At 39.0% G+C, this 25683-nt stretch overlaps 2 protein-coding genes across 2 annotated transcripts; both read right to left on the minus strand.

The window, feature by feature from the left end:
• Nucleotides 1–14763: 14763 nt before the first annotated feature.
• On the minus strand, nt 14764–18316 carry LOC105234261 (cytochrome P450 4g1). Its single transcript, XM_029548530.2, has 4 exons — nt 18032–18316; nt 17237–17962; nt 16991–17103; nt 14764–15471 (listed from the first exon to the last, which is right to left on the minus strand). Exons 1-4 carry the CDS (start codon nt 18255–18257, stop codon nt 14881–14883), a joined length of 1656 nt encoding a protein of 551 aa, XP_029404390.2. The 5' UTR covers nt 18258–18316; the 3' UTR covers nt 14764–14880.
• A 3733-nt stretch (nt 18317–22049) lies between these two features.
• Nucleotides 22050–24453, minus strand: LOC125775333 (cytochrome P450 4g1-like). The gene is made up of 3 exons (XM_049455220.1): nt 24045–24453; nt 23128–23960; nt 22050–23059 (listed from the first exon to the last, which is right to left on the minus strand). Exons 1-3 carry the CDS (start codon nt 24268–24270, stop codon nt 22460–22462), a joined length of 1659 nt encoding a protein of 552 aa, XP_049311177.1. The 5' UTR covers nt 24271–24453; the 3' UTR covers nt 22050–22459.
• Nucleotides 24454–25683: the final 1230 nt, after the last annotated feature.

The raw sequence follows: 25683 nt of genomic DNA on the forward strand, positions 1-25683 counted from the left end.
ATGTCAATTACTAAATTTTCTAAGTGAATATGTACATACATAAATATGTATGTATGTAAATATAAGTATGTCGATAGATTATTTCATGCTATGCCTTTCGCCAGCTCAAGCAATAGGCGCTCTATTATTTACTTGCCAGTCATTCAACCCGAAATAATTATCCTTATTTTTTACATGCCACAAGTTCTACTTCGATACACACAAACATACATATGTAAGTATACATTCCTAGCTGTCATGCACTGTATATTGTTTCTGTTTTTGTTTTTACCCATAGATTCTCCTTAGTCATGCACCGCCTGACAGTGTCAGTCGCGCTCTGTCTTATTTGAATATCCTTAAATTACTGTTCTACGGTAAAAATAAGTAATGCAACTCATGTGAGTATCTTTACATTACATACATACATACGTGTGTATATGTGTCGCATATGTGTTTCATATAGGTACTTGTGGCATGCGTTCTGTTGCATATGCATTTACTGCTTGTGCAAGCATATGTAACATCTTGATCGCCGCATTCGTAGAAGCAGAAAGGAGTAGTCCAATTTCATGCTCCAAAGCATACGAACACAGATGAACATATACAGATATACAAGCATATGTGTGTACATGTATCGATCTATCGTTGTAATGTTGCATAAGCTAAAAAAACAGCTAAGCATAAATTTAACTGGAAGATCGTTACGATAAGTATACGTGCGATCGATATACTGTCAGCTTAGCCCAGGCACAAATGCAAATTTCTGCTAACTCTTATCGAGTATGTAATCATTTCTAATGCTGCCGTAGACCATGTGCCATAAGCTCTATATATTTACATACATACTAATGATACTACTATATATTTATAAAAAGTATGTATGTTTATGTGTACCTTATGATTATATCGACACATGCTCTATTCCCATTAGCTTGATCCTATCGTGCTTCGATGCGACCCCACCGCTTTTTATCTACACTCATACAAATACATATGTATATACACCGTTAAACTGCCTTCACGTGTCCTCCATATGTCGTCGATTAGCGTGATCACTTGCTCTCCTTTCCATTTTGTACTCTTAATGCATGTGACATTAGTTTGCTTGTGGGCTGTCAACAAACTGTCCTTCCTTCTATCGTATATACACACTCATTTGAAATGCACATGTTGTCATTATAAAAATTTCGAAAACGTCATGTGCTCTAATTAGATATATGGTATCGACAGTTAAAAACCAAAAAAAATTAAAATAACATTGATGAGTAAAGGGGTCAGACTTCATTCATGTAAGTCTTAAAGTGCGTTCGGCGACGCTTACAAGTTCACGAAGCACTTTTAGAATGAAATACATATAATGCTTGCTGTTCTATACCATAGATGATATCCTTTTTTGAACAGGGATATGCTTACCAATCTTTACAAATCAAACATATTACTCAAATTCTTCTGGGTGTCAAAAGATGAGATGCTCTTTTGATAGAATCCAAAAAGTCATAACTTGTTTGAAAGTTCCCTAAAAATGTTCTATACCGTAGATGATATCCTTTTTTGAATAATTAACGAAGAAATTAGAGAGAATTTCCATTTCATGAAATTCCAGTCGACATATACATACATAGATAACGCCACCATTGGGCGCTAGATTCAAAAAGTCCTGTTTACTTTGGCACACCCCTTGTATACATGTATATCAAAATTAAATCTTGAATTTCCATGAGTTTTTGATTTTAATATTCCATTCTCTTATGTTTTATTCTTTTCAATGTTAGTAAAGTTATAAATCAGACTTAACAGCCTCTGTCTAAGCTCATGAACATTACAAATCATACACAATTAGGTTCTGAATATAAATTCATTCAAATGGCCTCCATGACTTCTTTTGCAGAAACGAATTCGATGAACCCACTTTTCGAGTATTTTTTCCACTAAACCAAGTCACATTTCATGAATAGCACTTTCAATATTGACTTCTGAAGCTTGAAGCGAGTCTGATTTATTGCTAAAGACCCAATAACTTTAAGTAACCCACAAGAAGTAGTCTAATGTTATTATATCACTACTTCTTGGAGGATATTCAATGTCACAATAATTTGAAATAATCGAATCTCCAAATTTTACTCGCAATAATTAGGATGTTGGGCAAGATCAACTTCTTCCAATTGTGGCCACAAAAAGTGGGTTATCATCTATTTATATCGCTATGGAGCGCTCTCAATTGACAACAACGGAATCACCAGCTTCATTTCGAAAGAAGTACGAATTTATGATTCCACCAGGCCACAAAACACACTAAACCGTCAAATTAGGCGAATGTAAGGGGTTTTCATGAATATCTAGTGGTTTTTCTTAGTATCAGAATCTCTTCGGAGCTGGATATATCAGTCTTTTATAGATGTCTATGTGATGGAAAAATGTAAAAACCAAATATATACAGGAGAGTTGAGATTGTTTGACTTAATTTTAACTACTCTTTCCTAAAGTCTCTACATCATTTCTACCTTTCTATTTTTAATTTTCGCAATTTCTCTATTGATTGATTCTCTAAACTTTTCGACAGCTCTGGCGTCCGTTACGACCCTAGTCATTGACCACTTTTCGGCCTATTAAAAGCACAAATACCACGTTTATTGACCTAGTATGGGTGGGCCATATAAAATTTTAAATTTCGAAGATAGGGTGAGTGTAGCGTTTGCTGTAAGGCACGTAGCGCCGTCCTGCTGGAACAAAATGATGGACAAGTCTTCCTCTTCAATTTGCTTGAAGAAAAATTCGGTTAACATTGCGCGATATCGCTCACCAGTGATGGTTACGGTTCATTCTTCATTTTAAAGGAAAAATGGGTCGATGATTTCACCAGACCAAAATCCGCACCATACAGTGATTCGTGCTGGGTGCATTGGCTTCTCGACGATTACGTGCGGGTTTTCTGTGAGGTGGAAATGAGGCTCGTCCGAAAAGATGATTTTTGGGTCCTCGGTCAAACGATCTTCTGCCCAATCTGCGAACTGTAGAATAGTGAATAGCGACCCATTTCGTAAATTTTAGACTTTTTGCTGAATATCTGTCACTTTCCGAACGGTATTTGACGTTCCCAATGTCGAAATATAGATAATTCAAATATAAAACGTTAGATGGCCCCCTCGTTACGTGTGTACCAAAACAACAAGAAAAAGTATCGTAGATTTGAGAGAAAGTAAGTCCATAGTGGAGCACGCTGCTTAAAGCGATGAGTTGAAGAGACCGAAACTCCGATTTCTGACTCCGACTTCTCTTTTATGGCTTCTTCCTTCATTTTGCAACAGCACTTGGTACATTATTATGTAACCACGTTATTCTCTTATCTTTTATCTAAGTTGTTAAATATTATCTAAAAATCTGCTGATATTAGTAATAGTGAGTGCAAACAACAACTTCAGCTTCAGCAGTATTCGCTTTGTCAGTTAATCGCTGAGCCTTTTCATAGTTTCGTGTAACTTTAAAAATATTCACATTCTGTGTGTATTCTTAAATATATTTACATTGAGAAAATAAAATAAAAAAATCGATTTTTTGAAAATTCTAACTGTATATACCCCCTTATATATGACCGTTGCTGCGATTTTGAAACTTTATCTCTTAGGTCTGGGGTGTGAAATATCCATTCGAAAAATCGAAAATTTTTTATTGTATTTTCTCAAAAAAAAACACACACATCTGATGTGTCATTTCATTGTCGGCACATTCTAAAACTAATAACTTGAATAAAAATATTAGCTCCTGGGCACTTTGAAGCAGCAGCTACCGTTCTTTGGCAAATGTTATGTCGCGTCGACCTACCGCACGCGTCCTTTGGACAAACAACTTAGCGAGTTCTAAAAGATCTAAGCATTTTCAAGCAATTTTATAAACATGCCGATATTTTCTTTCCATTTCGTACTCGAATGATTTTTGAAAATGCAATCGATGCTACGAAATGAAGAAAAACATTGAAGTGCAGCCAAGCGGTGCAGTCTATCAATCTGTAATAATCATCAAGAGAATAACAGGTTCGGACACTTCACAGAATATATAAGTATATACATATGGACAAGTATGTGAGGTTAAGTTGCAAATCTTTGACGCATTTACAAATCGCAGCACAACAAAAGTCTAAGCGGGATAATCGGTGTGAAAAAGAAGTGCTGAATGTCACACGTTCATGACTGTCATATGTGCACACATACATACATACAAACACAACCGTATTCACACTTCAGCGTTTGCATTACAATAACAACAACAGTGCCAACAATGTCACCTTAAGTGAATGGCCAAACAGCAAGACATCCGCAACGATTATTGCACAAAGCCAAATGTTGTTGCAACTTACGGTTAAGAAGCTGTGCATTGTCAGTGCACTCTTTTACAGCGAAATAAATTACTATACAGTTATTATTTTGCTTACTTCATTATATGGCAGACTCTTATTTTCTCCATTCTCTGGCGTTCTTTTGGCACTACCAATTGCCAATCAATGCGAAATCATGCAACAGTAATACGTATGAGTTGCATGTGGCATGAATTTCATTTATCCTATTTTTATTGTGATTCTTCTTATACCACAGTGATTCGCACTGCCACACACTCCAAGATGACTTTCAAACGCTCGCATTATTGCTAAAATCCAGCGCTCTTGGAACACCCAGCGTTTGGAGTTGTGACAGTTTCTGAAAGATCACCAGCAATGTCTTTATTACCTCGGAACCATTCAGCACAAAAACACAAAAACAAAATTCACTGAGTTTTTCATTGGAATATTACTTTACCGCTCGCATCAATATTTGGTGCAACATCTTAATCAGCAGTCTGTCTGACGGCGCGTTGCGTGAGTCCTTTGAACACTTAAACGTCTACCGCTGTGGCTTTCTTTGCCAAAATTTTGCATTCATCATTTAAAGATTTTAGATTTTTTTGCAGTCTAATGTTTGCAATGTACTCAAAAATTTTTTGTTTGCTGGCATAAAAAAGTATTTAAAATTTAAAAAGCGTTATTGTTGTCATTGTAAGTGTTTTCTATTTTTGTAAATATATTACAAAGACTTTTGACGACTCAATCGCAGGACCACCGGCACATTTTTAAGAAATTAGTAGAAACTCATGGGAAAACCTATGAAGCTAGCAGTGTTTCCACGAGTAACGATTATTGCTAGAAAATAGGATCGCTTGTTGTTTCGAGTTCATATCTGAAAGCGTTAATAGGTAGCAGAATCTTTTGAACGTAAGCCAGTCCCCAGAGCTTGCTTGAATCTATTACTACAAACAACCATATTTCGGGCCCCAGCGAAGTCGATCAGCCTCAACCCCTTTGAAGAAATTTCGTAATGGACGCTGGAACCTACTCGTCTTGTTCTTTGTTCCGTCCTTCGCATTGCTTGCACGGCGGTGATGTCAGCCTTTTCTTTACGAGGACATCAACCAGCTGGGCAGCGGCACCTCCCCAAGTTAGGGACCAGACATTCCTGTGTATGCCCTTAAATCATAGTCCTTATTACATTTGCTGTGGTCGTCATCAAAGTGGGGTCTTTCATCAGAGGCTGTTTCTTTTTCATCGGGAGTAGTTTCTACGTGCCATGCCCTCAAATCGAATATGCCGGAGTGGCTCCGCTGAAGCTTCCTCTCTTTTAAAAATGACCCCAGGCTTTACAAGGGTTGGCTACTGCATCCATAAGGGTTGCTCACGTTTCCAAGTGGTGCGGCGAGGATTCAAGAGTACGAATTGGGTATAGCCCTACTGCAGTAACTGCCATTACAGGAAGTACTAGTCATAGGGAAAGCTTGTTGAGATCTACTGAATAACTGCGGCAGGATACAGAAAACTACCATATGCACAAAAAGCCGGGGGGTATTACTAGCTTTGTCATCTCCAAAGATTATATTCAGCAATTTAGATTCATAAATGACCCTAAGTTGGGATCTTGGCTGATGTTCAGAGAATATTGAAGTTACGGAGGGAATACTTCACCAGCCTGCTGAACGGCAGCAAAAGTGTTCACGATTCCCTTATCGATGACGATGGAATAAATATTCTATTGTCCGACTATGATGAGGTTCGAATAACAATTACCTGCCTGTGAAACCACGAAGTAGCAGCGGCCGAAGAACTGTCAGCCTAGCTATTCAAATACTGTGTCGAAGAACTGACAAGGTGCATGCATCAGCTTCCGGATGATTGAACCAAAGTATGCTCTGCCAAACTTACAATCTACCCCAATTGTCGATAAGCCTCCTTAATATCGTATATAAGGTCTTAACGAGCGTAGTGTGAAAGACTGAAGCCCACCGTCAACAAACTAGTTGGACTTTATCAGCGTAGCTTTGTCGACCAAATTTTCACCATTCGCCAAATCTTGGAAAAAAACCTGTGAAGGGAAGCTCGACATACACCACCTCTTCGTCGATTTTAAAGCCGCCTTCGACAGCGCAAAAAGGAACTGCCTTTATGCCGCTGTGTCTGAGTTGGGTGGGATGCCAAGCTGACGTTGAGCAACACCAAAAAAATTAATATCATTGGCCTCAACAAGAGCGCCGTTAATTCTGCTTTCTTCAGATTGGATAAGGAAGCGAAGCTAAGGCTTACATGCAACTGTTGAGAGTCATAACCAAAATCAATAAGACCCTCATTATTCCCATCCTGCTATATTGTGCGGAGGCATGAAAAATAACATCGCACGATAAGTCGGCCTAGGAGTGTACGACAGTAAGATTTTGCGGAAGATTTATGGAATACCACTGTCGATGGGACGACGAGCTGTACGAGATATACGGCGGCAGTGAATCAAGAGACTGCGGCCGCACTAGCTAGGTCATATAGTTCAGATAGAAGAAAACACTCCAGCTTTGAAGGTTTTCGATTCAGTACTCGCCAGATGGAAGCAGAGGAAGACCTTCACTCCGTTGAAGAGATCAGGTAGAGAAAAACCTGACTGCACTTGATATATCGAATTGCAGCCAAATAGCGAAGAGAAGAAACGACTAGCGCGCTGTTGTTGGTAGACGTATCAAGATTCTCAGAGCATAGTCTCCGGAGTCTATTTTGAACGCGCCGGTATTGATTAAGTATACTCCTACCCTACTAAACCTCTACTCCATTCACGTCTAGAGGGTATTTTCTCGACGAAGTTAATATTTAGATTTGTTTTTAGCTGGTTTTAATATATCTCTTTATCCATAACTTTTCGTGTTTCAATTCCACGATTCTTACATCGGGTAATGTTCCTGCTTCCTGTATGAAAAGCTGTAAGGACAGTTGATTTAGAAGCATATGAAGCGTATTAGTCGGACATGACTTAATGGCACCCATAAACCCTACACAGGCTGCCCTCTGTAATGGACTAAGATAGCTTCGGATTTGTTTTCTTACATATCTTACATCAAATGTACCAATTACAGGGTATATTTTTTGCAAATAGTACATTCATTTTTAACAGTTTATTCTAACTTTAAACTTAGGCCCGCCCGTTATTGGCATTTCAGTGGTTGTACACTCTGTTGCGTTATCATAACTTCAGTCACTTAGAAACGTAATAATATTCCGTCACCAATTTTACTATACACATACATATTTTTCATGAACGCAAATCAATGAATTGAATTTTGAATATTGAATATTTTCAACACCAACAACAACAAAAGTACACATCAACAATTTGAAGCACTTCATTAAAATATTGTAAATTTATAAATTGATTTGCACAGTGTGACATTATGCCTGCATAAATATGCCGCAGAGACAATCATAAATTACTGTCAACAACTTGTTATTGTCAACACAAAACGCTTGCAGTAAAAAAAAGAACTTCAAATAAAAAAATTTCGCATGCACGACGAATTTTCCGAAGTGTAAGTAACGACGCAACCCTCTCACTGCAACAGTGACGAAAGCGAAATTGAAATCGAACCCCCGGTGCTTGCGACAATGATGAGCCCAAAGCTACTAACACCTTTTTAGCGCGCATGCGTCACATTGCATTTGCAAAACTGTCAAGGCGGTAGGGTGACAAGGTGGTGTCGTCAGCAATGATTGGGTTAAAGAAAAACTGTATGCAATTCTAAGTGTCATGTCACACTTGAAACTTTGCAAATCGCAAATTTAATGTGAATGGTAAAGACAAAAATTAATCAAGTAGAAATGTGAGGAACAAAGCTGTAGAAAGCGGTGAAAGAACGGTTAGTGCATGTGAATGGAAATGAATTAAATGATTTTTTCGAATAGAAATTGTTTGACGAAAGGCATCATTAGGCAGAATAATGATGTGAGAGCAGTCGAATGTTTTAAATAAACACAAAAGGATGTTGATGTTGTATGCTTATTTGTTGCACTTAGCGAAAGGATCAAAAGGATATGCAGAAAATATTCTCATTCATATTTCATCGATTTTTTTTTATTTGCCCACTATGTCACATATAAAAGCTAAAGGTATTTTTAAACGCATTTCCTTGGCTGTAAGCATTCACATAAGCACTTAAGTTGCCGGATTTTTTGTTTTTGCATTAATATTTTTTATTTTTATTTTTTTTTTTTTTTGTTATTGCCAAGCTACCGCCACTTCCACACAATGGCATTAGCATTTTTCAGTTGCTTAAGTACGCAGCACTTAACAGTGTTGTTGCAGCGAAAAGCGCACAGCTTTCGCACCACTTCAGTTACATACACCCGCCGATCAGCGATAAATGAAGTGTCAACTTAAGTTAGTGAAAGGCAGCCACACATGCCAACTTAATACCGACGAATTAATGCCCAGATATTGATCAGCGATTGTTTTGCTGTTGTTGTTGCTGCTGCTGTGCGAGTTGAGCGCGCCATAATGCAAAGTCATCGATTTGCGCTTGCAAGCAAAGCAAGTGTGTACATATGTACTTCATATGCACTTGTGTAATGGTGATCTGAGCCGCAGATTGTGGCATGTAAATATTTTGACATCAGCACGGCTTTATTGTTTGGTCAATTGGTCATTTCAGCTGGTTGAAATATTTGGTTTCTTCTTTTCAACGCTGAAGGTATTTCGACTGCTAAAAGGCGGTGGCGAAGCAGCGGCCTGATATCATTCCAGCGGAAGCTGCATAAAATCTGTAATGTTCAGGCTAATTTCGAAGATTTCTTTGGTAAGCTTAAGGTTGTTTCTTGTTATCAGTGATAGCAGTGATCGTTACTAATAAGTTATTAACAAAGAAATTCTGAAATTTTTGGAAAAAATATTTTAAACTCCAATGGCCGAGTGCCATTTCCGCTGACCGCTTGGTAAAAGATGCGCCCACGTTCGCAGGATAACTCCTGGACGCCTCACGGCTGGAACGTTGGACCTCTCAGCCAGCTCCGGTTCGAAATAGTTCTTAGAATATAACCCCAAACTCTTATATTCATAATAAAGTTAAACTCTTGGCCATAGCAATATGTCTAAAATAATTTTATAAGCACGTAGCCTTGTCATAATGTCATTCTTTTATGACTAGATTTGATTATCTACTTAAATGTATCAATCATTTTGGTCAAGGTAGTCTTGTTTACTCATAGAATAGTCCAATACTTCTGGGTATACGTAACTAAGTTATATAATTTGAAAAGAACAAATTTCGAAAATGATCTAAAGATAACTTTGAACTTTTCTTTATTCTAGTATTGACTGTATAAAAAATAAATTATTTTATGATTCTGAAGTAGATTATTAATTTACGTGAAATCCATAGTGTTTTCCCCAGATTTTGCTTTAACAGTTTTTAATGTCGTACATACAAGTTTTTAAACTGTCTATTTTTCTTTCTGCTTTTTTTCAGTTTGAAGTCACGGTCTCCTAGTTCAGACCGAAGTCTCATCGTACAAAATGGGTAAGTCATTTTATTTTTGCTTTGTATTCTTGTCATTGAGAATATGACTCTCTGTAGCTACTTTGCTTTCTAAATATAACTTACTTCTAATAAAATTATTATTTCCATATGCCTATCATATGTATGTACATATGATCTATAGTAATTAGGCGCGACAGTTGATAGACAGGTTTTCTGACAGTGGCTTGTTTTATCTTCATTTTTTTATCGAAAGAAAACGCTGCATCTTTGTTAAATAAAAATATTATGATTTCCAAATTATCGATATTTTAAGGACGATATTTGTTTTCACACCAGCTTCTCTATTACTATCTACAGGGTAGGCCATTTAAAGTTGACCCTAAAAAAAAAGAACAAAAGAAAACAATGTTTTTTGTTCATTTCAAAAATAATTTATTTTGGTCCAAGGGGATTTGTTTCAGCTAATATTTAAAAATTAGATCGCGTAAATGGGCACCTTTAGCTTTGACAGCTAAATGCACTCTTTTTTCGACATTTTCCATGACTTTGGCCAATGTTTCGGATGATATGGCGGCTGTTTCACGTCGAATGTTGGCTTTCAGTTGAGCTAAGGTCTTTGGCTTATTAGCGTATACCTTGGATTTCAAATAACCCCACAAATAAAAGTCTGGTGGCGTCAAATCTGGTGATCTCGGTGGCCAGTCAACATCACCATTTTTCGATATCAATCGCCCGATGGCCCATTTGCCAAAATTAAGGCGTCGCGGATATTCAGCTGGGGTTTAGTTTTTGTGCCATTTGAATTTTATATGAAACATCTTCAAATCTTTATGAATTATGCGTCGGAGAGTCGGAGAGTGTGCGAGAGATGTCTAATTCCTGAGAGCGGCGATAACTCGATGTCGATGGAGTCTCCTCAATACTGGCTCGTACAGCTTCGATATTTTTCATCAGAACGTCTTGTGCGTTGTCTGGATGCATGACTGGCATTACTTAGATTACCGGTGTTTCACAAATTTTGCGTATAAAGACTTAATTGTGTTCTTAACTGGAGCACTTTTCACTTTATTTTTTTTGCGAAACGCACGTTGAGTTAACACAATTGAAAAGTTATTTTGAATATAAAGCTGAACAATTTCAGCGCGTTCTTTTGGAGTGTACTGTTCCATGGTATAAATTGTCTTCGAATGACGCTTCTAACGCGGTATGACATTAGCCGATTTGTCAGCGCTGTTAAAAGTTACAGCGTTGCCATATGGGTCAACTTTAAATGGCCTACCCTGTAGTATAAAAAGATCCCTAGTTTCATACGCATACGTTCTATGTTGTCTATTATAAGAAGAGAGAATTCGTATGGTTTGCATAGAATACTTCAACTCAGGTTGGTTTAAGTTTTGTCGTAAGAATCGTCGTAGGAATCGCTGAATCTCACATAGAAGAATTGTTACTTGTGGCCTAATCTAAACTAGCATCAATCCCAGCCACTTTGCTACGTTTGCGATAATTCAAACTCAGTCTGGCAAAACCCGGGCAATAGAGCAAAAATTGATTAGATGATTTCACTTCGCCTTCCTCTATACAGCTTCGGCAAAGATCAATTACGGTTCACTCTGGGCCAGAAAGATTTCGTAGTCGCAACAGTTCTGGTTGTTGATCAGCGCTAGCCGATAGGTCTATAGGTCCAGCGCTAGAACGTAAGAGAAATTTGGAAAAGCGGCAAACTTGCAATCGGATGAATATGGGATAAGGGAGAGAAGGCATCAAGCTCATCGGCTCGAAGTGACCAACTCACCTACATTTAGTTCGGTAATTATCTCAGTAGAGAAAAAAAGAAACTACCCGATTCTCTATTCCAGTTCAGGCTTCTAGACCAATCACCTAGTTTAGTTATAGATAACATGGGTCTTTCTTTTAACCGAACGCAATTTATACATGTATGTATTTAATATCAAAAATCCACAGAATTTTTACTTATTTTGCAAATGGTTTCTTAGTCCTTCATACAAAAACATTTGATGCTTGAATAAAGTACTTGTAGTTTTAATTAAAGTTGTAGCATTTTTATATGCCTTAAAGTCTTAGCCTATTGGAGCTCGTATATCTTCAAGCACTTAAAAAGAGTATAATGTGTGTTGCTACTTTGTTGTAGCGAAATTTGTTGATAGATCTCATTCCGTAATCCTTTAACGCCTTGCTGACAGCTTCAAGTGGTGGCGCAAAACATTTGAAATTTTGTTGATGGATTGATTTAAGTGCCACTGGTTGATGGATTTTCATCAGCTACTTGTAACGTTTTATTTATGAAGTGTTTCACAGCCTTTCAACACATTCTTTTGGGTGCAGGGCATAAATGTATTCTTTTTTCTGCGTCAATTAAGATTTAAAACTATGCTTTGATAACCAAAATGTGTAAAAAAACGTCATAAAAGGGTCGCTCAAGACATCTAATAATATTAAGCTGCCTGCTACAGATTGGAGATTAGTATATAATGTACATTGTGACAAAAAAGTGACCAGAAATTGTAAATAAAATGCAAAATAGTTAATTATTCATCAATATTTATTTTGTTGGCCTTCCCCATCGGATGTAATACAATTATGCCTCGAAATACTTTTCATAAAAACACTTTTAGGGGTGGCCGTCAGCTCCTCTGGCGAATTTTGTTTTATCTCTTTGATCGACTAAAAAAAGGTTCCATGGTGCGGCAATTTCCGTTTAGGGAACAAGAAAAACTCGCACGAAGCCAGATCTGGTGAATATGATGGTTGATCGGTGGTATTTGTTGCGTTTTTGGCTTTAAATTTGGTTACAATCGTGACTCGATGCGATGGTATATTATCATCATGTGAAATCCATGAATTGTTCTTCCACAATTCAGATCGTTTCACAGTTACAATGCTCTCCATGAATGTGGGATGTCCAAAGAGACCTGATTACGGTACTCTTTTTGCAAAAAATTCAGCTTTGTTGGGACGAGCCCAGCAAAAATGCGTTTGATACCCAAAATATCCAACAAAATCATTGGAACGGACTCGCGAGAGATGTAGTGCTCTATTGCCATCTCTCTAATACTGGCTTGATGATTTTTAAGTACCTATCCTTAACTTTTTTAAGATTTTCATCAATTGTAGTGATCAAAGGTCGTTCAGAACGAGGCATGTCTTTAACGATGTGTCAACCGTCTTTGAAGACTTTGTATCACTCGTAGGTTTGTATTTTTGATAAAAAAATTCACCGTAAGCCTTTTACAACATTCGCAACGATTTCGCATACAAAATTTGGTTAGAAATACAATATCTGTTGTCAGACTACTTTTTCATTAGGCCTGTTTTCAATACAAACGCTATTTGACGATTTTACAATTTACGCGCTTTTATTTCCATCTTTCACCATTTAAAATATCAAACTCTATCATCTTTCTTAACCTAAACGAAGAATTATAAAAGTTTTGCGTAAAGCTTACAATTGTTTAGGGACCAATTTGAAGCTCTCTAAGTTTTTATAAGCCCAATGCTATAGGCAGGTACTTATTATAACTGTTACGATGCTTGCAGACCCTTTCAAAAAGAGAAGAGACCAAGCTTTGGGCAGTATTTCGAATTTCTTTATAATAAATTATTTATTTTCAATGTGCAAAACAATCGAATCCGGAAATAACCTCTGATCCTCTCATATGAAACTATTTTTGATTTCATTTATAATTTAGTCTTGTGATAATTCACATCTCCTCATCCGACAGCTTGCCTTACCCTTCTTGCGAAATCTAATTCCTGCTGCAAATCCTAAGAGTAAATACGCAATTGCATGTCACGGAAGTACTATTCTTCACGAATAACGGACTACACAAATCAAAGGATTGAGTGTTAGGTATAGATTTGCCTTGACATATATTTTCGAATATGCGCGCGTTATAAAAAGTGGAAGTGAAAAAACAATAACAATAAGCAATCAAAGATTTTCACTTTCTACCAAGGAAAGTAATTTCTCGCCGCGCCAATACTTTCACAAATGTGAGATATGTTTGTATATATTCATATTTGTATGTACATATATGCACTCATACCTCAAAGTGAGACGAAAGGAAATGTAAAAGTGGTGAACAGTGAAATTGCAAAAGGATTGTGTTGCGGAAATCGTTTCCTTTTCCAATAATAGCCGCTGAGCCAAAGGTTTTTTAATCTAATCAAGTGTGTACATATCCAAATATATATGTATATATGTATGTGGAAAAAAATGCTATACACATATGCGTTTATTTACATTGTAAAAAATAAATATCTGCCTACTTCCGTTCGTTTTAACAAGATTAATGAAAGGCTTGCGAAATTGGAAATTCGATTTTCATCGCTTTGCCGAATTGTCGATAATCTGTCGATAATACACACCAACGCGATTCGCAACGCCGATTTACACATTCGTTTTGCGGGTGTAAACAAGCGCATATATACAAACACACTTATCACCCCCAAAGTGATGGTAACTGCGAGGGATACCAATATGTCTAGCTGCAAGTGCGCATTCATTTCGTTTTCATCCTTGGCTGCCGATAATACTAATGCCATTAGCGTTGGTTTCCATCTCAGCCTTTGCAAAATAATAGATTTTTCCCAACTACCTGTTCGAGAGATCTGAAAATTTTCTCACCTGAGCCTGAGTCTGCGCGTCTGCGCGGGATGTAAGCGTGAAATGCGAGTCGAACTCGTCGTGAATGCCTCGTTGTAATTTAATACCGTTGATCATTAAAACGATATGTTGCCGGAAATCGCCTTCGCCCATCTTCCAGCTCTCACATGTGAGCGCTCAGGTTCACAGCCATTCATTTCATTTTCATTTCACATGTTCACATATGTACTTGTACTTACATACAAACCTGCTTATTGTCGCTATATTCACTTTTCTTTATGCTAATAATTGCGGAATAAATATTTATGTGAAATACAAATGACAATATGCATACATACATACAAAAACAACAATTGCGTAAAGACCACTAAAAAATGCAAACCATATTTATATACAATTCAAGGACAACTAAGGTCAATATGATTATTTATAAAGTTGGCAATAAATTAAAACATTCCGTTTAGCGCTCCTCACACCTCACGTCTGGTCAGCACAATCTTGAAACCATTCGCCAATTTCAAAATGATATCACCTTGCAATACAAATTGTGTCTCATCCACATTCGAGTGTATTTCAAATTGACGCACTAGCGTCGAGAGTAAAACTTTCAGCATTAACATGGCATATTTACGTCCCACACAACTGCGTGGACCCGCACTGAACGGTACATAACTGTAGTAATGGCGTTTCGACACTTTTTCCGGCAAAAAGTTATCCGGATCGAATTTTTCCGGATTCTCATAGCAATCGGGTCGCCGATGCACAGCATAGTTGGCCAGCACAACTGTCGTACCCTTCGGTATGGTGTATGGGCCGGAGGCTAGTCGTACATCTTCATTAACTTTACGCCCGATTACCGGTACTGGTGGGTAGAGGCGTAGCGTTTCTTTAATCACCCGTTCCAAATACTGCATTTCCAGTGTATCGGCGAAGGTGCAATCGCGTGTTAGGTCATCGGCGAATATTTGTTTTTGCTCCTCGTAAACTCGTGCTTGCACATCTTTATGTATGCCGAGCAGTGAGAGCACGAAACTGGAACCGGCTGAGGTGGTGTCGTGACCCTGTTGGAGGCGAATGGGAAACATGTATTTGGTATATTAATAATGAGTTAATGCGAAGCAAGCATTGGTTATAATTTTTAAATAAATTCTATAATAATAAGTTATGGGGAAGAATTAGACTCCGTATACAAAAGGTCATAGAGAGAAAACCAAGGCATGGAGATAAAATTTTCGGAAGAAAATCTGCCAAAAAGTGTTGCAGAGCACCGGAACCCACTGAGAACAACACGCCCGGCAGTAATTGCCGCCCATATTCTCTTCTCTTCTTCTCTGAATATAATTATATATACAGGCTTTGTCCGGAAAGTAATAAGACTGAGTCGATTTAAAAAAATTGATTGAACCAATCGTTGCAATTCCTTAAAATTTTTCCTTCTGTGTCGATGCAGCGCAGTCAGTGCGATGTCCAAGCATTGGAGGTGTCGCGGAAGGTATTCTTCGGAATCATCTTGACAGCCGGGGTGCACGCTGCTTGGATCCCCTTCTTTTATCTGAAAATGCTTTTCTTTCATGAGCTTTTACAGGCAAGGAAACAAAAGAGTCCGGGGGCCACATCTGCCGGCCTTTGTTAGGTAGCTATTCATAAGAAAGGCGGTGTGAGCCGGAACGTTTTCGTAGTGCAATTTGCAACCGGTTGCGATGTCTTGTCGGACCCGTTTGACCCTTCGTTTGAGTATCTTGAGGGCTTCTACGTAAAACTTGGTGTTGACGGTTTGTCCAGAAGGAACAAATTCATGGTGGACAATGCTTTTGATGTTTTTAACAATGACCATCGTTTTCATTTTGAATTTGCTCATTCCTTCCTTTTTGGGCCCATCACGGTCTTTATCAGCGACCTTTTCCCGGCCCTCCAAAAATTCCTGATGCCATCGAAACACACCACTTCTTGCTAAAGCAACATCTGAATACATAAGCCTGCTTGATCCCATCAAACGTCTCTGTTGCAGATTTACCGAGTTTCACACAGAATTTACCTCTGCTTTTACGAACGCTGTATTTTCAGCTTGGCCACTCACAGAAACACATCGCGCGAAAATGTTTGTCTTGATTCTCCGGGTGCTCGGAGTCAATTGACCAGCCCCTCGTTCGTTAGCTAAGAATGCCCTATACCGAATCCAGCCGGTATGCGCTGGAAGAAAATCAGTCCTCTTACTTTCCGGACAAATCCTGTACATATATTCCGATATTTCTTATATATATTTTCGTGCCGCAAACTAAACTGGCTGGATAGACAGGCTTTGTGAAACAGTGGTCCGGTTCAAATTTGATCACAGGGTATATGCATCTCGTGATTTTATATCTTCTTACTAACTCTATGATATTTTATATCACTTTGTGAAACACCGGTCCGGTTCAAATTTGATCAGATGGTAAATTCCCCTATATTCCTCCCGAGATTTCTTAATTTTCTATAAATACACTCATAACTTATTGCTAACTGTGTGCTGTTATAAAAACGATAATAAAAAAGTATTTCCGTCACCACTATCTTCCAAGCCCATGAGCCCACAAATCATACCTCAAACATAATCGTATTCACTTCATCCATCACATCTTTCTCTGTCCACGCAATATCCGGATTCTTTGTCATCTCCACCATCGCATCCAAGAAAGCCAAACGACGTTTAGCACCTGTACGAAAACAACAAATTACAAAAATATAATAAATTAGTTATACCTTTCTCCACTTTCACCAACAATTGTATTATTAGCTAACATTTTCATTAATATGTGCGGTACGTTGCTTAATTGCCATCAATCTTACCCACATCACTCTCTTCGTCGATTTCATCCAAATCGTCACGCAGTCCTTCCTTCTCCCTACCACTTGCCCGCGCATTTAGTCCATCCTGTTGATCCAGCACGCCATCTGTTTCCACATTGAAAAGTTCACGCCGCTCCGTGATGACACGCCTCGTTAATGCCAAGATAATGCTCATCATTTTATCGCAACGCTTGCGCAGTTGCGTCCATTGATAAACGAAATCGAAACGATAATGCGCCTTGACCTGGCGTTTCTGTATGATATCGCACATTTCCAGCACTGCCTCTGCATAGCGAGCACATTCCTTGCCAGCGGGTAACTGTTTCATGCCCATCGCAGTGCTCAGCAGTATCTCCACCGTAGTCTGACTCATATGCTCGTGCACATCGAACTCACGTCCCAAATATTTTGCTTCTAATCGATTGGCGATTTTTTTCGAGTGCTGCACAAATGTCGGCACAAAGCTCTTCAATATGCTCTGATGAAAGGTGGGCGCTATCATTTTGCGATGTAGGCGCCAATGGTCGCCCTTGCTGATGAGTAGACCATCACCGAACCAAGGCTGAAAGAATCTGTACTCATTGGACTTTTCCAAATGTACGGAGCTGTTGAGTATGATTTCAAAGTCGGCGGGATTTGTCAGAAAGACTACCATCAAATTGAAGAAACAACCGCTGATGGTTTCGCCATAGTAGTTGAAGTATTCTATTGCTTTCAGCACCATTTCTGTAGATGAAAGAAATGAAATTTATTTATATCTTTTTCTTCAATTAAACGCTGAAACTTATCACTCACCTGTGGGCGTAATGCCCAACACTAAATGCGCATGGCCAATCAACGGCAGCACCGGCGGTCCCGGTATACTTTTCAGCTTCTTATAAGCATCGGTATTACGAAACCAAATATCATAGAGCGCTAACGCCAGCAATGCACCGATCAAACTTATATAGAAAGGACTCGATAGGATGTATGACTTTGCTCCGGTAATATGTTGTTCCGCCGTTGCGTTTGTGTAGTCCATAGTACGCTTAGCTACTGCACTTCTGCTTCTGCTGCAAAGAACTGTTTGTCTAGACTAAATATTGCTACACTTTTAATGCATCTAGAATGTTTCCAGCGGCTGAGCAAGTGTGACAACGTAAATGCATATTGATTTTAGTGAACTCTCTTCGCTTATAAAAATAGCCTATTTGAAGGTAAACGATTTAAAAACACAAATATGGACATTATAGCTCCACAATGTATATACATATATCTATGCTTTGTTTTTTTTTTTTTTTTATTTGCATACGCACCCCGAATGACGTATTCATTTGATTGCAGAAATTTGCAATGCTTAATAAGTATGTTATGAGGTTTAGTGACTTTTGTGGTAGCTCATGTCCGGTCGCTGTGGTGTAGCGTTGGTTAGCGGTGGGCTCCAAGTGATCAAGCACTAGATTAGAAGCCTTCTTGTACCATGGACAAGGCGTATTAAGCAAACGTCGGAGATCATGGAGAGATCATAAAATATATAAAGAGTGATCCGTTTCGAGGTTCCCTTAAAATTTAATTTGGGATGTTTATTATCACTCGCATCTATTTTTTGAAGATTGCAAATGCTCACCACGAGTACATCTCAGATGGTCCATTCGTAGAGTCCAATTTTCGATGACCCGCTCGAGCGTTTCGACTGGTAACTGGCAAATGATATGCTTGCTGTTTTGTTTCAAGGCTTGAATCGAAGCGAGATTGTCCGCATAGACTTTACACTTTACATATGCCGTCAGGAAAAAATCTAACGGTGTAATATCACACGATCTTGGGGGTCAATCGACCTACCCAAAACACGAAATCATCTCCTCACCGAAGTGTTCACTCAATAAATTCATTGATGGAAGCCATGTGTAGAAAGTGACCCCGTCATGTTGAAACCAAATCTTGCCGAGATCACGAACTTTAATTTCAGGGATCAAAAAGTCGGTTATCATTGCACGATCATTGTCTCCATTGACGGTTACATTACCATCAAACCGTTTATTTTCTGAATGAAATGCCAGCTCTTGAATCCCTTCAGATTGCTCTTCGCAGAAATGCTTATTTACATACCCATTGAGCTAGAAATGGGCCCCATCAGTGAACGAAAATTGACGCAAAACACTTGAGGAAACCTAAAAATCTTTTAGTGGATATAGAAAATTGTATTTCTTGTATGTTCATATATTAATTCATTTCAACATTCTATTCCTCATTTGTTCTATGCGCCATCTACTTGTGACATCTGCCATGACTTAAACAGAGTATACTTAATAGGGTGATTCAGACGCTATTTGTACACGGCTAAAACGAAATTGCTAGCGCTTAAACATTAAATATTTCTGGAAATTATGAAATTTTGAGGGTATATAAAGCTAAACACATTATAAAAGTGCAAATATCGTTATCTTTATTGTAACATAATAATTAGAAAAACACTTGACAAGTAAGGCTACTAAAAAATAGTTGGTTAATGAGAATTGAAGTTAACATTAGTATTAATATAAAGTTTAAGCTATTGCCAGTAATGTGGAGAACCAACCGAAAAAGAAGTAATAATAATCTTCAGAGTGACTTTCATGGTAAAATCAAGAATTTTCTTACACTTTCCGTATGAGTATTCAGTTCTTCCAGTCCAGATGTCTGCTTTTAATATTTATTGCTCATATTAAAGAAGTTAAATTCTTCGCAAAAATTTATTGTACGCTTTTCAGCTTTCCATAGCGCTATCTTAGACTGAGCTTAGGGAATTCGGGCGCTAATCATATTGATTGTAATGCTTGTTTCGCCTGAACCTCTATTGGTTCTTATTTTACTTTTAGTCAAAACAACTCTTAACTTCCCAAATGCGGGACAGTCAAGAAGGAAGTGTTAAGTTGTTTCCACCTCATCTTCTTCCATACAGCTTCTGCAGTTGGCGTCTGGAAAGATTCCCAACCTTACAACATGAACGTCGATAGGGCAATGGCCTGTTAGAAGTCCTACTACTTAGAAGAGGCTAGCCTTACTGAGAGAGCAAAAAGATCACTAGATCTCTTGCGATCGATCTTTAGCCAAAAGGCTTTTGCGACAGAACATGTACCGATAGTGGCCCAGCGCTGGCCAACCTTCCTCAAAGCCCAGCTTTTTAGTAGTAGAACACAAGAGGATACGTCATCAACAGCTTTGCAATTTCCTGCTTCTGCTATGGCCTGGCACCCAGACCAGTCTTACCACTGAGACACTCGATACTATTGATAGCGAGGTTAGGCACTCTTCAATCAACCCTGAACGCACTTTTAATGAGTTTAAGGCAAGTACCGCCACTCTGCTATCTGAAAGGATGGTCACACACCGCTGCTACCTTAATGGCAGGAACCTCGACTTGGAAGACACTGAAATAATCAGGAAGTCTGATTAAAGAACTCTAGCAAACTTCACCGAAAGCTATGACCCATCCGTAAAACAGCTCACTGCCGCTCTCTTTCAACGGCTACTTCCCACCCACAGTTCCCTCGTCGCTATATGGGCAGAGAAGGAGCCTCCAGAGTTCCGTTTGGCGAATTCATGATTCAAGTTATCCGATATGAAGTCAAAGTGTGTCAGAATATCCGAGTATACTCTATAGAACATAATGGACTTGACTATGGTATCGTCGAGCCAGAGGACCACTTTCGGTGAAAGACTCCACCTTTTTGGCTTCTCTATAGCATTATGAGGCATTCGATGCTTTTTTTTCTCTCTCTTCGATATTCGGCTTCCATGAAAGCTTCCTATCCAGGATGAGCTCTAAATATTTCACTGTATCCGCCGGTTGCAGATGGATATGTCCCATTTGCGGCAGCGGTACCACTGGAATCTTATATATACTAGTAAAAAAAAACCATCTGATTTTACTTGGGTTTATAGCGATACCACTTCCGACTGCTCAATTTTTTACGACGCTGAGAAACCCCGGCGTTAACTATTACACAGTACTCTGGAGCTTTCCTTTAAACTTACGTGCTACGTCATCTGCATAGGCAATCAGGATCCATAGAAGAGGAGAGGGAACTCCACCTTGTAGGGTTCCCCCACTCACATTTCCTCTAGCGCGTGCGTTGCCCCATTATCTTTACAACATTTTGTCGCACAGAAGTCTGAGGGTGAGGTGTCTGAGGTTTGATTCATCACAAAATCGTACAGAGCAGTAATGACTGCTTCCGTCAGGACGTTATTGAAAGCTCTCTCTATATCAATGATTTCTTCAAGCCATGACGCTATAGCATGCATGAAAGTATCCACTGACTTGCCTTTATAATAAGGATATTGTGCCCTTGAAGGATAGTCCCTCGGAATGCGCCTCCTAATGTACCAATCAGTCTCTCCACATTTTTTAGTAAGAAGTGGAAGAGGCTGATGGGCTTAAAGTCCTTGGCAGGAACGTATCCCTTACCTTCAACAAAAATCTCAGTTCTCTTTCTGACTAGACGCCTGTTCTATGTCATCGGTAAGGCACGGGTGTACACTCGCAATTTTTGTCTTCGAAAACCGAGTGAGATGTAACTCAGATCCTCTAGTTATTCTTACGAAATTCTACCATATCTGCTGTGAATTACGCCTTCATAATAGAAAAACATAAAATGGCATATCGAAAACTCAATACATTATTGGTGACCTAGGGGTCTTGCGGGTTCTAAGTTCCACACCAGGGAATGGCTTATGAATATGCGATTGTTTTATATTTTATACATTCTGTGTGCTGATTTGGAAATCAATCTAACAAGTCTGACAAAGTTTCGTAGTCCGCGCCGCAAATGCAAATGAAAGGCAAAATAAATTTCCATTTTTTCAGCTTTCTACTGCGCTTGCTTTTTATTATACTAATTATTTTTGGTTAGTTTTGACTCTCCACACTTAACACTAGGGTTAGTTAGTTAATTTGTGAATTTATTTGGATTAAAAATATTAAGTGCAAATTTGATAAGCCTTCTCCACATAAAAAAAAATCGTTTAATTTCATTGATCACAATTGGCTTCATTTCCTAACGGTTCCTCACGACCTTTACGTCGTCTCGGTTCTCAAAAAATTTGGCTTATCTGAAAATATTTTGCTCTCGGAAGATGGAGTACTTAAAATAATCGCAAAAATATGTGCTCTCTTACAAAGCTAATTATAATTTAATTCGTCATAGGTATTAGATCAAAAATTACGAAGAAATAAAGAAATTAGAATTCTTCAGCACCCATTTACGCCACAACCGGTTGACGTTTCTGCAGCACCACATTGAAACCATTTTCCAGTTTCAAAATAATATCGGCCTGCAGCCTCCAATCGGCCTCGGTCTCATTGCAGTGTATCGTGTAATTACGAATGATGGTGGAAAGCAACACCTTCAGCTTCAACATGGCATACTTACGACCAACACAACTACGTGGCCCGGCGCTGAATGGAATGAAACTGTAGTAGTGACGTTTGGCCATGCGTTCGGGCAAGAAGTTGTCGGGATCGAACTTGTCAGGATTGGCATAAATGTCGGGGCGTCGGTGTACGCGATATTGCAGTACCACTACAGTGGTGCCCTTTGGCACAACATACGGACCAGATGCCAATTTCACATCGCTGTCGACGCGGCGCGCAATCAACGGTACTGGTGGATACATACGTAGTGTCTCCATAATGACACGTTCCAAATATTTCATTTCCATGGTATCGTTGAAGGTGCAGTCACGCAAGAAATTATCGCCAAAGATAGCCTTTTGTTCTGCTAAGACCTTCTCTTGCACATCTTTATGCATGCCCATCATGCAGAGCGCGAAACTGGAACCCGCAGAAGTGGTGTCGTGACCCTGTAATGGTTAAAAGCGAAATTTTTAGCAAACTCGTTTTTTATTAAACACAAGCGGCAGCAATTTACCTCAAACATAATCGTGTTCACCTCATCCATAATATCTTTCTCGTTCCACTCGATCTCGGGGTTCTTAGCCATCTCTACCATAGCGTCCAATAGCGCCAGCCGACGTTTAGCGCCCACATCATTCTCATCGATATCATCCAAATCGTCACGCAGTCCATCGACCTTCTTAGCAGCTGCTTTCTTTGCCGACTCATCGATCTCTTCAACAATAGCATTACCTTCCGCATTATAGTTTGCCTTGCGATCCATAACAACACGTTTGGTCATGCCCAAGATAATGTTCATCATCTTATCGCCCTTTTGACGCATTTTCGTCATGTTGTAGATGGAATCCAAACGATACAACACTTTCACTTGTCGCTTGTGTATGATATCGCACATATCTACGACGGCCTTGGCATACTCGAAACTCTTATTACCTTCCGGTACCTTCTTCACACCCATAGCGGTGCTGAGCAAGATCTCCACAGTGGTTTGTGACATATAATCGTGTATGTCGAATTCTTTACCCACCTCCTTAGCCATACGCTCCACAACATTTTTGGAGTGTTGCACAAAAGTTGGTACGAAACTCTTCAAAATGCTCTGATGGAATGTTGGCGCAATCATTTTGCGATGGTGACGCCAGTGACTGCCGCTGCTAATGAGCAAACCATCGCCGAACCATGGTTTAAAGTAACGGTACTCTTCCGATTTATCCAAATGATTATTGCTGCTCAAAATGATCTCAATATCATTTGGGTTGGTGAGGAATATCACCAGCACATGACCCAACGTAGCACGTAATGTTTCACCTAACTGTTCCAAGTAGGCATTACCCTTGGCCACAACCTCTGCAAATCCGAAAGACGAGCATTTAAAAAGTTAAAGTTTTCGAAACGTAGTGATTTATTTGCAAAAGCTTTCCAGTTACCCACCTGCATTCGAACAGCCGAACACCAAATGTGCATTGCCCAACACGGGTACCTCTGGCGGACTGGGTATATTCTTGGTCATGCGATATTCACGCGAGCTGCGCCGCCAGTACTCGTACAAGGCTGCAATCACCACCACACCAATCAATGAGGTCCACAAGGCGCCCAAGCCACCGCTGGCCGATGCCTGTGTAATGGCCTCTTGCACTGTCTCTGTGGCAGCCGACATTTTCTGTTTTCACTTTGCACAATTATCCTTTTGCACTGTTAATCCCAATGTGTTATATGGAATTCCTTATCCCGATATAACTGTGTACCACTGCTGTCTCTTGTCTTCTCAAACAATTTTTGCCGTTCCGAAGCACGGCTAACACTGTACTGAATGGAACAAGGGACCTACATGCAATTTTATGGTTTCGAAATGAAATAGTAATTTTCCAATTTACAAAATGTTAATCAATTCATTGAGTCGATTTTAATTAGGAAGACAGTTTTTCGAAATGGATTTGCATTTATAATACGAAGACAGACAAAGGGGGATAGTATTTCTAAGCATATAAACTTTAACTTTTGTTCTTGTGCTTATAAACTTAATTATATAGGAATACTTATGTACATAAGTATATATATATATACATATTGTGACAAAAAAGCACCCGGAAGCTGTAATTAAATTCCCCGGGAAGAAATTGTCTGAAGTTTTGTATTTCTAACCAAATTTCGTGTGCGGTATCGTTGCGAATGTTGAAAAGGCTTACGGTGGTTCAGTTTTATCAAAAACACAAGCCTACAAGCGGTGCAAAACCTTCAAAGACGGTCGAGTGATCGTTGAAGACAAGCCTCATTCTAGACGACCCTCGACGACTTCTTCAACTGACGAAAATTTAAAAAAGTGAATGATATGGTCTTTGCTCGAAATGGAAATTTTTTTCCTTATTCGTTACTAGTTCGCAGCATCGGCAGATGATTTTATAGGACATACCCATTTTGGACGCATGTTCTCCAAATGGCCAATACCCTGTTATGGTAGCAGTTAGTCTATTGATCCGTTTCCTGAACCTATTTAATAAGTCGTTGGTTCTTTTCTTGTCTTATATTGGCCATATCTGTTTAGTTGCATGTTGTCATATATTTTTCCATCTGTTATGTGCAAATTGTTGAAATTGTATATTGAGCTCTCTCCTAATGGATCCTAGCAGGCTTGGTATTAATACTGCCTCGAATTGGTTTAGGTAAGTTCCTGCCTTTGCCAACTTGTTTGCTTTTTCGTTACCGAAAATATTCCTGTGGCTGGAAACGCAGATCTAGTCTAAATGGAGCTTGTCTTCTTGTGAGCTCAGTGTCTTCTTGCCGCTAAGCATTATGCCGGAATTACTCATGGGCAACGACAAGGCCAGAAGAGCAGCCTATATGTAATTCTCGTAGTTATTCAATAGAGCTTCGCAGGCCTTCTCTCTCTCCACTTGGGAGATGCTAGCCGAGTTTGACGGAGTAGACGGATAGAGAGAGAAATGTCCAGATCACAATATACTCCCGTCCTTTTTGGACTCGTCGGTATGGACTGAGATAGTATCTTCCTCCTCTATTATTATACCTCTTCTTCATTTTCATCTAGAGGGTATCGAAGTATCCATTGAAATCT

This window comes from Bactrocera dorsalis, chromosome 4 (assembly GCF_023373825.1).
Source record: "Bactrocera dorsalis isolate Fly_Bdor chromosome 4, ASM2337382v1, whole genome shotgun sequence".
Taxonomy (NCBI): Eukaryota; Metazoa; Arthropoda; class Insecta; order Diptera; family Tephritidae; genus Bactrocera; species Bactrocera dorsalis.

Excerpts from the sequence above, each read along its gene's own strand:
- LOC125775333 (XM_049455220.1), bottom strand. The coding sequence starts at position 24,270 with ATGTCGGCTGCCACAGAGACAGTGCAAGAGGCCATTACACAGGCATCG. Across the intron at positions 23,961-24,044 it reads GTTCGGCTGTTCGAATGCAG|AGGTTGTGGCCAAGGGTAAT; the intron begins GTGGGTAACTGG and ends TCGGATTTGCAG. Across the intron at positions 23,060-23,127 it reads TGAACACGATTATGTTTGAG|GGTCACGACACCACTTCTGC; the intron begins GTAAATTGCTGC and ends TAACCATTACAG.
- LOC105234261 (XM_029548530.2), bottom strand. The coding sequence starts at position 18,257 with ATGGACTACACAAACGCAACGGCGGAACAACATATTACCGGAGCAAAG. Across the intron at positions 17,963-18,031 it reads GTTGGGCATTACGCCCACAG|AAATGGTGCTGAAAGCAATA; the intron begins GTGAGTGATAAG and ends TTTCATCTACAG. Across the intron at positions 17,104-17,236 it reads CGACGAAGAGAGTGATGTGG|GTGCTAAACGTCGTTTGGCT; the intron begins GTAAGATTGATG and ends GTTTTCGTACAG.